The sequence below is a fragment of the Phyllobates terribilis genome, unplaced genomic scaffold (genome assembly GCF_046119375.1).
Source record: "Phyllobates terribilis strain yellow unplaced genomic scaffold, ASM4611937v1 Scaffold_5__5_contigs__length_657084704, whole genome shotgun sequence".
NCBI lineage: Eukaryota > Metazoa > Chordata > Amphibia > Anura > Dendrobatidae > Phyllobates > Phyllobates terribilis.
This window is the reverse complement of record NW_027362765.1, coordinates 416,079,799-416,093,862: the sequence shown is the minus strand read 5'-3', so window position 1 is coordinate 416,093,862 and position 14,064 is coordinate 416,079,799. Positions and strand designations below refer to the sequence as shown.

General features: G+C 39.7%; 1 protein-coding gene across 1 annotated transcript in view; it reads right to left on the bottom strand.

The window, feature by feature from the left end:
• The window catches only part of LOC141273398 (alpha-2-macroglobulin-like protein 1), a 196,128-nt gene extending 182,265 nt beyond the window's left edge, over positions 1-13,863 (bottom strand). The window contains exons 1-5 of the mRNA XM_073685168.1: positions 13,676-13,863; positions 11,650-11,833; positions 8,988-9,147; positions 4,133-4,185; positions 61-81 (exon numbers count right to left, since the gene is read on the bottom strand). Coding sequence (XP_073541269.1) covers positions 61-81; positions 4,133-4,185; positions 8,988-9,147; positions 11,650-11,833; positions 13,676-13,743 — 486 coding nt within the window. The 5' untranslated portion in view covers positions 13,744-13,863. The remainder of the gene's footprint in view (positions 1-60; positions 82-4,132; positions 4,186-8,987; positions 9,148-11,649; positions 11,834-13,675) is intronic.
• Between the last annotated feature and the right edge of the window lie 201 nt (positions 13,864-14,064).

Here is a 14,064-nt window from a genome sequence, read left to right as displayed (position 1 = left end):
AAAATTCATAATGCAGAAATATAACTTATCTAGCTCTGGGAGGATGTGCTTGATACTTACTATTATTTCAACCTCAGAAAACTAAAAAAGAAAAAAATATATTATTACATGTAAAATACAAATAGTAACAAATATGAATGTTGTAAAATGTCATGTATAGCATTTATTATAAAATGTTTATTAAAACTACAAGCAAACCCCATATGGTCTGAAAATCCATCATATATATCCCCCTCATCTGCCTCCTTGGGGGGCGTATGACAGGAAGGAGTACCACATTATTGTAGGAGCCGACTACATATGTTTTGTAGTCTCTAACTATGGAAATAAATAGGTCTGCATGGTAGTTAGAGACAAAAACCATTACGATATTTTAGAAAATACCATGGTGCTTAGTCTTGTATTTAATTGTTGCATTGCAGCAATAAAACTTGGGTACGAATAACCTTTATGTGAAACATATAATGGATAGATGATTCAAATATTTTGAAAGGAAAAGTTGAAGGGGTTGTCCACTACTGGACCACATTAGTGGTATCACTTCATGACCCAATAGAAAAGAAAACAATGTATATTCACCTCCCACAATGATGCTGATCCATCGATGTAGGCACTACTATTCTGCATGGGTCAGGTGACATTATTGTATCTCTTGAGTGGCCTCTAATTAGTGACCTCTAATTAGCTGTAATCCTTACTATCTCATCAGATTGAACATCCAGTGTGATGGACTATTGATGAGCTGCCACTGTTTGCCTGCAGTGGTCACTTGACACAACAATGACACCTGACCTACCCAAAATAGCTGGAAGGACATCACTGGAATGGCGTTAATTTGGGAGGTGAATATAGATTGTTTTTCTTGTCCATGGGGAACTGAAATAATTAAGTAAGGGTGGTTCAATAATGGACAATCCCTTTAAAATGTTATCTATAGCAACCAGTTTATTTTGTCTCCAGCTTTTTTTGCTTCTTCTGCATAGTATTTATGTATTTCTTATACATGTTTTATAGACAGAACCACAATAGATGATGTGAAATAAAAACACTACTTCTACTAATACTATTACTAGAATATAATCTGAGAAGGTAGAATTAATTCTAGATTAGTAATGAATCATAATGAGAGAATAGAGAAAATCTATTGAGATAAGCGATGACAACTGGTGCTTATAAAGTTTTATGGAGGGGATGGGGATGAGGGAGGAGCTAGAGGAAGACATAGGCATTTTGCTGCAAATTCTCCTAAAACAAGAGTTACACTTTCAAGATTTGCCACATAGCAGCAAAGAAGAGGTCAAAAATGGAATAATCAGCTCCATTTCTCCCTTTTTCATGTACTAGACTGTAGCTACAGCTTTTGGCTGAACATGGTATCTTGGCCACTCTGCAGCACTGGTATAAGCCATCTGATGCTGCATACTACAACTGCCAACCACTCCGCTTGTTGTTTCAGGTGTGGCCTGGGACAACAGGTCTTCTTGGTGTAGTCATGAGGCTCATGCACCATTCCAGCCAATGATTTTCCATGTCCCCACCTCCCTTACTGGTGATTGACAGCAATGACTTACCTGGAGTCAGAGTTGTCTGAACAGAAAGCTAAGGTAAGCCATTGCTGTCAATAACCAGTAAGGGAGGCGGGGACATGCAAAACCAGTGGATACAACAGTGTTCTGAGCCCCGTGGCCACACCGAGGGTGCACAGAGCTCCATAATTAGCATATTTAAATAAACTTTTATTTCTTCAAAAAAGAAGCAGTGATTAGAACAATGCGTTCAAAGGTGAGATTTTCATATGGACTATATCTCCTACAAGTCTACTTGAATAGTTTATACTGACTTACCTGATCTTTCTGTACAGACAGTGCTTGCTTTAGGCAAGCCAGTGCTGTCAGTCAGCAGGGAGGCAGTGCATGCAGAGTCAGGGGGCGTAATGGTGCACCAATTCTCTTGGCCACACCAAGGTGGTGCACCACATCTTGGCCACGGTGGACCGAACACCCTAATTAGAATATCTAGTTAAACTACAGTTTCTGCAAAATGGAGGCAGCACTTAGAACACTAAATGTGCAATTTTTACAGGAGCTACAGTGGGTATGGAAAGTATTCAGACCCCTTTACATTTCTCACTCTTTGTTTCATTGCAGCCATTTAGTAAATTCTAAAAAGTTCATTTTTTTTCTCATTAAAGTACACTCTACACCCCATCTTCACTGAAAAAAAACAGAAATGTATAAAATTTTTGCAAATTTATTAAAAACGAAAAACTGAAATATCACATGGTCATAAGTATTCAGACCCTTTGCTCAGTATTGAGTAGAAGCAACCTTTTGAGCTAGTATAGCCATGAGTCTTCTTGGGAATGATGCCACAAGTTTTTCACACCTGGATTTGGGGATCCTCTGCCAAAATTCCTTGCAGATCCTCTCTAGTTCTGTCAGGTTGGATGGTGAACGTTGGTGGACAGCCATTTTCAGGTCTCTCCAGAGATGCTCAATTGGGTTTAGGTCAGGGCTCTGGCTGGGCCAGTCAAGAATGATCACAGAGTTGTTCTGAAGCCACTCCTTTGTTATCTTAGCTGTGTGCTTATGGTCATTGTCTTGTTGGAAGGTGAACCGTCGGCCAAGTCTGAGGTCCAGAGGACTCTGGAAGAGGTTTTCTTCCATGATATCTCTGTACTTGGCCGCATTCATGTTTCCTTCAATTCCAATCAGTTGTCCTGTCCCTACAGCTGAAAAACACCCCCATAGCATGATGCTGCCACCACTATGTTTCACTGTTGGTATTGTATTGGGCAGGTGATGAGCAGTGCCTGGTTTTCTCCAAACATACCACTTAGAATTATCACCAAAAAGTTCTATCTTCATCTCATCAGACCAAAGAACCTTATTTCTCATAGTCTGGGAGTCCTTCATGTGTTTTTGAGCAAACTCTATGCAGGCTTTCATAGGTCTTGCACTGAGGAGAGGCTTCCGTCAGGCCCCTCTGCCATAAAGGCCCGACAGGTGGATGGCTGCAGTGATAGTTGACGTTGTGGAACTTTCTTCCATCTCCCTACTGCATCTCTGGAGCTCAGCCACAGTGATCTTGGGGTTCTTCGTTACCTCTCTCACGAAATCCCTTCTCCCATGATTGCTCAGTTTGGCTGGACGGCCAGGTCTAGGAAGACTTCTGGTGGTCCCATACTTCTTCCATTTAAGGATTATGGAGGCCACTGCGCTCTTAGGAACGTTGAGTAATGCAGAAATTCTTTTGTAACCTTGGCCAGATCTGTGCCTTGCCACAATTCTGTCCCTGAGCTCCTTGGGCAGTTCCTTTGAGCTCATGATTCTCATTTGGTCTGACATGCACTGTGAGCTGTGAGGTCTTATATAGACAGGTGTGTGCCTTTCCAAATCAAGTCCTATCAGTTTAATTAAACACAGTTGGACTCCAATGAAGGAGTAGAACCATCTCAAGGAGGATCACAAGGAAATGAACAGCATGTGACTTAAATATGAGTGTCTGAGCAAAGGGTCTGAATACTTATGACCATGTGATATTTCAGTTTTTCTTTTTTAATAAATTTGCAAAAATTTCTACATTTCTGTTTTTTTTCAGTTAAGATGGGGTGCAGAGTGTACTTTAATGAAAAAAAATGAACTTTTTAGAATTTACCAAATGGCTGCAATGAAACAAAGAGTGAAAAATCGAAAGGGGTCTGAATACTTTCCGTACCCACTGTATACGCCCAAAATGACTGTGTGCTTAGATTACACTGTTTGGCCTGACAGACTCCCTTTAAAAATTACAGTATTAGATAATTGAAATATGACGATTCGTGTTTTGCTAATCACTATGCTTACTACTCATAAACTGACTATGAATTTGTTTATGTGATATGTTGGGCGTTTTTTATTATAGGCCCTGTTATCATGGATGTTCTTTATTTCCATGATCCCGGATCCGTCTCATGAGTTGTAAGTTCATAAGTTGTATAGGTGTCCATCCTTCTACTTTACAATATACCAAAGCATGCTTCTAAATATTTTCCAATATTTTTAGCTGAATTATGTTTTTTTTCTCTTTAATCTTATTTATTGGCTAAATTGACATTGAACAGTAATTAGCAAACAGGCAAAAATATTCTCACCTTTTTATTTAAAGGTTTGAAATCATTGTCCACGGATAGCACATGAAATTTCACTGTAAGAAGTATATATTACAGGACATTACAAGTTTTGTCATATTGATACATCCAATATATCTATATTTATTTTGTACTCCAAATGCTTTGCGCTCTTTAATAGACATTAGACTGACACTGAATGAAGCTTCCCCAACTGTAAAGAGGACCTGCCACCAGGTTAAAAGTGACCAGCTTTTGCTCTTATTTTATTCCCGCTGAGTATGCCATTTCTTGTGTTTTTTCTGTTTTTTTTTTATAATTCCCCATATGGTTCCAGAGATATGAGCATTTTTCACGCCTTCTGAAAAAGCCCAGTGCGCGGGAAACGATTGTTGAGGTGCTTGTGTGTCCCTATCATTCTATCTCACCAAGGACATATATTTTCACTGGCCTGCCATGTCTCAAGGTATTGAATATACAGGGTGGGCCATTTATATGGATACACCTAAATTAAATGGGAATGGTTGGTGATATCAACTTCCTGTTTGTGGCACATTAGTATATGGGAGGGGGAAAACTTTTTCAGATGGGTGGTGACCATGGCGGCCATTTTGAAGTTGGCCATTTTGGATCCAACTTTATTTTTTTCAAAGGGAAGAGCGTCATGTGACACATCAAACTTATTGAGAATTTCATAAGAAAAACAATGGTGTGCTTGGTTTTAACGTAACTTTATTCTTTCATGAGTTTTTAACAAGTTTATCACCACTTATAAAATGTGTTCAAAGTGCTGTTCATTGTGTTGGATTGTCAATATAACTCTCTTCTCCCACTCTTGACACACTGATAGCAACACCGCAGAAGAAATGCTAGCACAGGCTTCCAGTATCTGTTGTTTCAGATGCTGCACATCTCGTATCTTGATGGTATGGTGTGGTATATGGGGTACAATCCAACACACACATATATATATATATATATATATATATATATATGTATTTGTCCTATTCACTCCATGACTCCATGACTATCTTTTTGTGAATTGCTATTTGCTTATATTTTTGTGTTATTTATTGCTGCCAATTCACATTATCATGTTTCATTATACACTATCTATATTATCTGGTATAGCACATTTTTGGGGGAATATATTGCCTCTTACATTAGGAATTTACTGATCTCTATGGGATTTTATTCCATCTTTTCCCTGAGCAGACATTTTCCCCATTCATTTGTAATTTTTGTATTTTTGTAATTATTCAATAAAGTTTATGTTATTGTATCTTTATTATTCGGTTGCCCCTATGGTCTTTTCTTCTATTGGATATTTTATTGCTATAGTGTGTGATCATCTCCATTAAATAGACATTTGTTTTGTCGGTGTGTTATATTTACATTTATTTTGTGCTCCAAAAGTTTTGAGTGCTTTTATAGACATTAGGCTGGCAACTGTTTCCACTAAATCAAGTACCGCTAACTGTGAAGAGGACCTGTCACCAGGTCAAAAGTGACCAGGTTTTGCTCTGATTTTATTCCCACTGAGTATGCCGTTTCTTGTATTTTTTTTTAATCCACCATACGGTGTCAGAGATATGAGCATATTTATTCAGTGTTAATTTTTATAGTCTCTGCCACAGGGGCATGGCTAAAAGGGTAATTATACAGAGAAGTGTATATGTGGCGCCCCTGAGGGTTCGACCGCCACAGGGATGCTGCACTTCTCTAAAGGAGTGTAGTGTTCCTCCTCTGAGGTAAGAACAGTGTGATAGTCGTGACCCAACCTTTGCATCCAACACCACATTTCTCCACCAGAGGGAGCTAGTATGCACTAGGTGCTGCTCCCCTGGTTACAGGGAGAATGGGGAACCAAGAGTTAGGGGAACCAGTTAGTGGGTGAGGGTGGAGGACTTACAAGTTAGTTATACTTTAAATTTCATATTTAATAAAAAGCCATCCTTGGTCTTGGTCTTTTGCTGGTCCTTGATAGTCAAGGTCCGTTCGGCTGTTCTCTGTGCTGTCATATACTGTGTGTAAATGTGACCTCCCTCCCGGAGCGTAGATCCTGTGTGGGCCTGCATCGGCAAGGGACACAGCCCTCGTACCCCGGCCTTGGGACGAGGGGCAGGTTGCAGACCAGGAATGTCTCAACCCGGCCAATGACCAGGACCAAGAAGGCCTGGAGCTCAAGAGTGTGGCTCCATAGCAAATTGATCCCAGGCAGGATGCAGACGGAGCATTGTACGCCACCTGTCCTCGCCAACCTGATATATTCAGAGGGACTCCGGCTGTAAGAGGGGTACCGGCCCCCGACACCCAACCTTGCTACTCTATGTCCTGGTCGGGAAAGCCCGGTAGGCCCAAAGGATCCCACTGGGTATCGGATGGGGCGGAGCTGCCACCCGTGCCCTTGTTCTGAGAGGAGCACAGAGGGAGTCCCGGCCTATTTGCACACACACGGACAGGAAAGGATTCGGTCTGTAGTTCAGGAACACTCTGGTGTAGGGTCCCGACTGAATGCTGGACTTACTCGGAGGTTGTCGGACCCCCGTCCCTGGTGACCGCAGGACTCCGCGGGGAGCAGGGAGTCGCCTTCCTTCTGCCATCTCTAAAGTGAGTAAAGCCTTGGAAGTTCACCCCTATGGCCTCCGGACTGTTTATTCTGCGCTACACCGCATGACGCGGCACCCGTCTTACTCTACTACTACCCCCATACTCCTGTCTCTCTGCCCTGAGGCCTTGCTCCGCCTTTGGGGAGTAGTAATAACTCGGGCCGCCATAACATCATGCCTCAGCGGACTGCAGCAGCGCTGGTGGCCTTCACCAGGTGCCACAGGTGGCATAGTCGTAAATCAGCCACTCAACCCGGATGAGCCCACACCATCTCTTTTAATGTGACAGCCCTGAGCACGGGTCGGGTCCGGGCCACGGCTGCACCCCATCTCTCCATCACAGGACCCGACTCCGAGTCCCCCATCTCCCAGGGTAAAATAAAGGGCTTTTTCGAGCATGAGGCGTCACATATAGACATGCCCCGAGAATCCTGTGAACTATATCCCCTTAGTAAAAAATATTCAAAGCAGCAGAAAATATAATCTCCCATATTTCTGGAATTGTGTAATTGATTTTAATTGATTAAAAAACGCCATATCGGGAATAAAAAAAAACAAAACTTGCCACTTTTGACTTGGTGACAGGTCCTCTGGCAAACTCAAGTGACAAATAATCATTGATTCTAATGGGCCTAGGCTCTGACACCATAATGGACGCCAGATAAAACAAAGCCTAAAAGATTCCCCAGAAGACCCTCTATGAGGAGCTCATCAGTTGTTTCTTTTTATTTCTAGGTTCTGTGTACAATGAAATAGAAATCTTTATGATGCAAAAGTTCTTTATAAACATAAGAGGGGCCAGTACAATAGATTCCTCCGGTAGGTCCACCGAACCTTAGTTTGACAAACTGCTTTTTGATTAGTGACTTGTAAGATGATGAGCTTCCTTGACACATTGCAAACTTTGGCCGAAACATCGGCTAATACATCATGTTTATTATATTTCTAAGATGAAGTTTGGGATGTTGTGGAAGAATAAAGTGTCCGTTCTTTGTAGGTGAAGAAAATGGAAATCAGTCAGCACCAGGGTTTTGCCATAGACTCTGAAAACAGAGTAATGTGTCGCTTACCAGGATGCTTGCTGTAGTTTTGATAAAATCACTGTTTTATCAGCAGGAGATTATCACTAGAGGACTAGTAAACCTTCTGCCATGTAGTCCTCCATAATTAGGAGTTTGGTATAAACCCACCAGTAACACTGATTGGAAGCTTTATGCCTATACGCAGAAAGCTGTCAATCTATAGTATGGACGGGTTTTACTGAGCTCAGCATTCAGAGAATGGATAAACCTGATTCTTATCAAAACTGCAGCAAATTAAGGCATGTGAACACAATTTATTTTTCAGGCAGATTCCGTTTTGGAACCCACATGAAAAGGAGCTCAATAAACATTAAAAATAATGGCCATATGCACCACTGCAGTGTCAAACCAACTTGCTGTGCATATGTTCCATCCTTTATAAATTATTTTAACTGCTTCAGCAGCTAACTGACCTGACCAGTCTTTACGTGGCTTCCAAGCACTATTTTCTATACGTCAGTGGTAAAGATAAAGAAGATGCCAAAGAAGACGCTTCAGAAAACACACTGCTGGCATTTTCCTGAAGGGTCTTCTGCTTAAAAAATGATGTGGGTACACTGGCATTTAAAAAATGTAGTGTGCACATACCCTAGGTAGTACAGCACTGGAATTAGGGTCTCTGCCTCTACATTATAGTTATTTCAAATTAGGTAGCAAAAACCTGTGACAGATTCCCTTAAAAAGGTGCTAATATAATAGTATGAGCGTGACCACCATAAAAAATCCTTATCTTCAATTTGAATACAAAGCATCTGGTCCTTCCTCGTGGATAATTGATGGGTGAGTGGATATTCACCAGTGTTTTGCACCTGTATGGCCTCCATTATATAATGTTGTGGAGTGTTTGTTTTTTTCCATAACTTTGTATAATTATAGCCTCATTAAGTGATAAGGCAGCACTGTGACTCAGTGGTTAACACTGATGCTTTGCAGCAGTGGGGTCCTGGGTTCAAATTCCACCAAGGACATCTGCAAGGAGTTTGTATGTTCTCCCTGTGTTTGCGTGGGTTTCTTCCTCTGGGTTCTCCAGTTTCCTACCTCATTCCAAAGACATACTGATAGGGAATTTATATTATGAAGCCTCAGTGGGGACAGTGACGATAATATCTGTAAAGTACTATGGAATTAATGGTGCTACATAAGCAAGTAAAATAATATAATTGATTTTCCTTTCCATGAATCACTTACCTGTATCACCTGGCTTGTAAGTCGACTTATCATTGTGAATGATGCATGGAATATGTCTGTCAAAAATCATCACATTCTTGCTGTCACTCACATTGAGGTTTTCTCCTACTGCAGATACATGAAAGGCGTGTGAATCACGACCTCTTGTTAATATTGGGACCTGATAAAAAAATAGAAGCATGTTTTTTGCTATACTTGTCTTGTGAAACCTGACCACCCACAACTTTAAAGGGTATTCTATTCTAGTTTCTGTGTTCTATATGTATCATAAAAAAATTATTTTATTTTCCAGTGTACTTCTATGTGGGTTCCTCACAGCTTTATTCTCTCTGCAAGTAATTATTCAATAGGAACCCATCATTTTTTACTTTTGGGACTAAAAATCTGTCCATGTCATAAGATGGAAAGTACGTTGCTCAAAGCTTCACACCTGGGTGTCCATTACATGACCAGGACTGATTTTTAGCCCTTGTGGTCTTTGTACATGGCCTGATGTACTAATGTATTATGCACATTAAAGTACATGAAAAGGTAATATGACACATTTAAAGAGATTGTACAGTCCTAAACTACAAGTCTGCAGTCACTTTTGTGACTGAAGACTTGTGAATCCTCTCATTGTGCGAATTGCTCGCTGTGCACATTCTCCTGTGCCAGAGCCAGGAATCGGCAGTGATGTGACAGCACATACAGGTGAATCTCACTAAATTAGAATATCATCAAAGAGCTAATTTATTTCAGTTCTTCAATACAAAAAGTGAAACTCATATATTATATAGAGTCATTACACACAGAGTGATCTATTTCAAGTGTTTATTTCTGTTAATATTGATCATTATGGCTTACAGCCAATGAAAACACAAAAGTCATTATCTCAGTAAATTAGAATACTATATAACAGCAGCTTGAAAAATGTTTTTAAAATCCGAAATGTAACTACTACTGAAATGTATGTTCAGTAAATGCCCTCAATACTTGGTCGGGGCTCCTTTTGCATCAATTACTGCATCAATGCAGCAATGTGGCATGGAGGCGATCAGCCTGTGGCACTGCTGAGGTGTTATGGAAGCCCAGGATGCTTTGATAGCAGCCTTCAGCTCGTCTGCATTGTTGGATCTGGTGTCTCTCATCTTCTTCTAGATTCTCTATGGGGTTAAGGTCAGGTGAGTTTTCTGGCCAATCAAGCACAGTGATACTGTTGTGTGTAAACCAGGTATTGGTACTTTTGGCAGTGTGGACAGGTGCCAAGTCCTGCTGGAGAATGAAATTTCCATATCCAAAAAGCTTGTTGGCAGAGGGAAGCATGAAGTGCTCTAAAATTTCCTGGTAGACCGCTGCGCTGACTTTGGTCTTGATAAAATACAGTGGACCTACACCAGCAGGTGACATGGCTCCCCAAACCATCACTGATTGTGGAAACTTCACACTAAACCTTAAGCAGCTTGGCCTCTCCACTCTTCCTCCAGACTCTGGGACCTTGATTTCCAAATGAAAATTGGAACTCTGTGACCTTGTGGAGCATGTCAATGACTGCCTTCTGGACATCTGTCAAGTCAGCGGTCTTCCCCATGATTGTGGAGCCTACTGGAACAGACTAAGGGGCCTTTTTAAATGATTAGGAAGCCTTTGCAGGTGTTTTTTGTTAATTATTTTTAATTTACTGAGATAATGATTTTTGTGTTTTCATAGGCTGTAAGCCATAATCATGAACATTAACAGAAATAAACACTTGAAATAGATCACTCCGTTTGTAATGACTCTATATAATATATAAGTTTCACTTTTGTATTGAAGAACTGAAATAAATTACATTTTTGAGGATATTCTAATTTGTGAGATGCACGTGTATGTGCTATGCATACTCCTGGCCACACTCAGACTAGATGGGTGCGGCCTCTTTCAATGCAAGTGTATTGAGCAGGCCGGAAATAGTCTAGTCAGAATGTGTCCGGGAGTATGCATATGGCGGGCCCACCGAAGGATTCTACGGTTCTCCGGTGTCCCAGTTCAACCCTGGGCATATCATATACTTGTGGTCACTTGAACGCCCATTCTCCGCGCCAGCACTGGAGAATCTGTATAGCGTGCAGTACGCGTGATGTTACTAATTTGTGTGTGTCTCAGCTTTTGGGCATGGTTTCACTAATCCCTTATCTATTTGCCATCCAGCTGTCAGGATTGTCTCAGAGAAGCGGTTGTCAAAAGCATGACATAAGTGTATGCTGTCTCACTGAAATGCAGAAAAGTTGGAAAGAGGGGGTGACATATTTTGTAGAATTTGCCTCAGGGGCCAAGAGAGCTTGACCTGCCCTGGTGGGAACCTTTATATTAATCTTAATGGATAGGAAGCTTAAACCTTTTAAAAAAGAGATTCTGCAACAGCTAATGTAGGGGGGGGATAGCTGTCCACAACTGATTGATATAAAACTCCTTCATATTTTCCAAAAAAATAACATTGATTGTATATAATATAATGTTAAATCAACTGAGGTATCGGACAGTACAATGTACACTACATGTCACTCAATCAATATCATCCTCATGTCAATGGGACATTTCTGATGACCTGTATTTTATTTTAGATATGTTTGGAAAACTTTCACATAGTATGTATTGTACATTGTTCTGTCAACTTGGGCTAGTTTTAGAAATGTATACTGACCTGGAAGACAAAGCACTCAGAATGCTGATAGTCATCTATTCTATGTTTCACTAGCACGTGACTTTCATCATTTATCTCTAGTTCTGCTTCAATATCAATTTTTCCCTTAAAATCTAGGAAGGTCACACAGAGTTTCTGCTCTGTCCCCGATAGGAAGTTATTCGGAGTTGTAATCACATAATGGCTGTAAGGGAAGAAAAATAATTGTCAATATATCAGAAAACAAGTAGAATGACAGTAGAGGTGTATTTATTGCTACTGTTGATGGCTGACAAATGTATATTTATTAACTACAAATAAATACAAAATAAGGAAAATTCCCCCCAAATATCCAACTAATTCCTCTCCTTATTTTTTCATATCCATTGATTTTATTTTGATCGCATATTATAATTAAATTGGTAAAATATTTGTGGTAAAATATTAAAAATAAAATAATGGAAATAAAGAATTAAAGGGAATCTGTCACCAGGTTTTTATCAGCTAATCTGAGAGCAGCATGATGTAGAGACCCTGATTCCAGCGATGTGTTAGTTACTGAGCTGCTTGCTGTAGTTTTGATAAAATCACTGTATTATCAGCAGGAGACTATCACTAGAGGACTATTAAGCCTGCTGCCTTGTAGTCCTCCATGTTCAGGAGCTCCGCCCCACCACTGATTGGTATCTTTCTGCCTATGCACAGTGTACACAGAAAGCTGCCAATCAGTGGTGTGGGCGAGGTTATACAGAGCTCAGCATTAAGAGAACTGGAAAATCTACATATATTCGCACCATAATATGCAATAACAACCATATTTGATTATTGTGTTTTGCTCTACATTTTTTAATGCATTTTCATCTTTATTTGATGCATTTTTGTGCAGAACTGAAGCAGCAAAATTTTTAATTCATTTGGTTACAGAAAAACTTTCTTTCTGCACTTAAAAACAACTTTATGCATGGTTATTTTTATATGTGTTGTTTCCCCAGTTTTCAGGCTCCCTATAGAGAAAAACACACACCAAAATTGCAGTTAAACAGTGGCTTTAGATGCACAGTAGGTAGGAATTGTCATTTAATCAAATAGAGTTTGAACAGTTAAATGCAACAGTTTTTCTGCACAAACAAATGCAAAATTTATTCTATAGAGAGAAACCAAAGACAAGAACAATACCCAAATAACTGAAAGTAAATGTATAAATCGCACAGTGCAAAAATAATAATAAATAATAAAGGGTATTTAGTTAACATAATTTTGATCAAAATAATGTGAAAGCCATCCCGCCACTTCACGGCAACCCTTATGAAGTGGCGGGATGGCTTTCACATTATTTTGATCAAAATTATGTTAACTAAATACCCTTTATTATTTATTATTATTTTTGCACTGTTCGATTTATACATTTACTTTCAGTTATTTGGGTATTTTTCTTGTCTTTGGTTTCTCAATGTTTAATGGCCTTGTGTGAACATGCATTTACATTTTGCATGCACATCAACTTACGTTTCAGTTCAGACCTTCAGGTTTTGTCTTTTGCAGTCAGTATGCTTTAGTGCATATAAAAGGGTGTGGCCGCCCTTTGTCTGGGCTGAAAATTTATTCTATGTAAGAACATGTCCAAGTTTAAAGAGCTTTAAACATGACACTTTATCAGCCAAGACATTTCTAGACAGCACGGTTTCGGCAATAGCACTGATTATGCTAATTTTTCTGACAACCGCTCAACTGATTTAACTTTTTTTTTTTACTTATTAAAGAGCTAGATATACATTTACAGAATATCCATTAATATGTGGCACTTGAGGCACCATTTTATTCCTCTGGTGGAGAGCTATTTCACACACTTTTCCAGTAACATTACTGTCAGCTGAAACTCCAAAAGAAGCAGCAATGCCTCTGAGAGCAACTTACAACATATCGTCTATGGATAACTATTTTCTGCTTTCAATCTAGTAATTTTCAGATAAAACATTATTCTGATGTATTATACACCTTGTGATAAAATAGTAACTTGTGTTACAAACAATCATAATTTGGATCTTACGGTTCTGATGATGATGTACAGGATGAGTGGAAGATTGCCAGGCAGACGGATAACAAAAGAAGCCACATGTTGGATCACTTGTCACCTTCACTGGGTCTCCGAAATGTTCTCTCTCTTATAATAATGATAGATGAAGGAGGAGCCACTATCATCCTCTGACCAATACAGCAATATAGCAGTTTCTTTCCAAATCCATCTCAGCCCTTGTGTGGAGATTTGTGGGGACAATAAACTTGTGTAGGAGAATTTTGGCTTATTAGCAAGATTTCAGCGTTAACCTGTGACCTGTTATCTCCTGTGGAGTTTGTGTTGATGGAAAGAATCCAGTATAAATAACATTGCCACATACAACTCATATTAAGTAAAATGTACCAGTCTGGAGTCTCTTG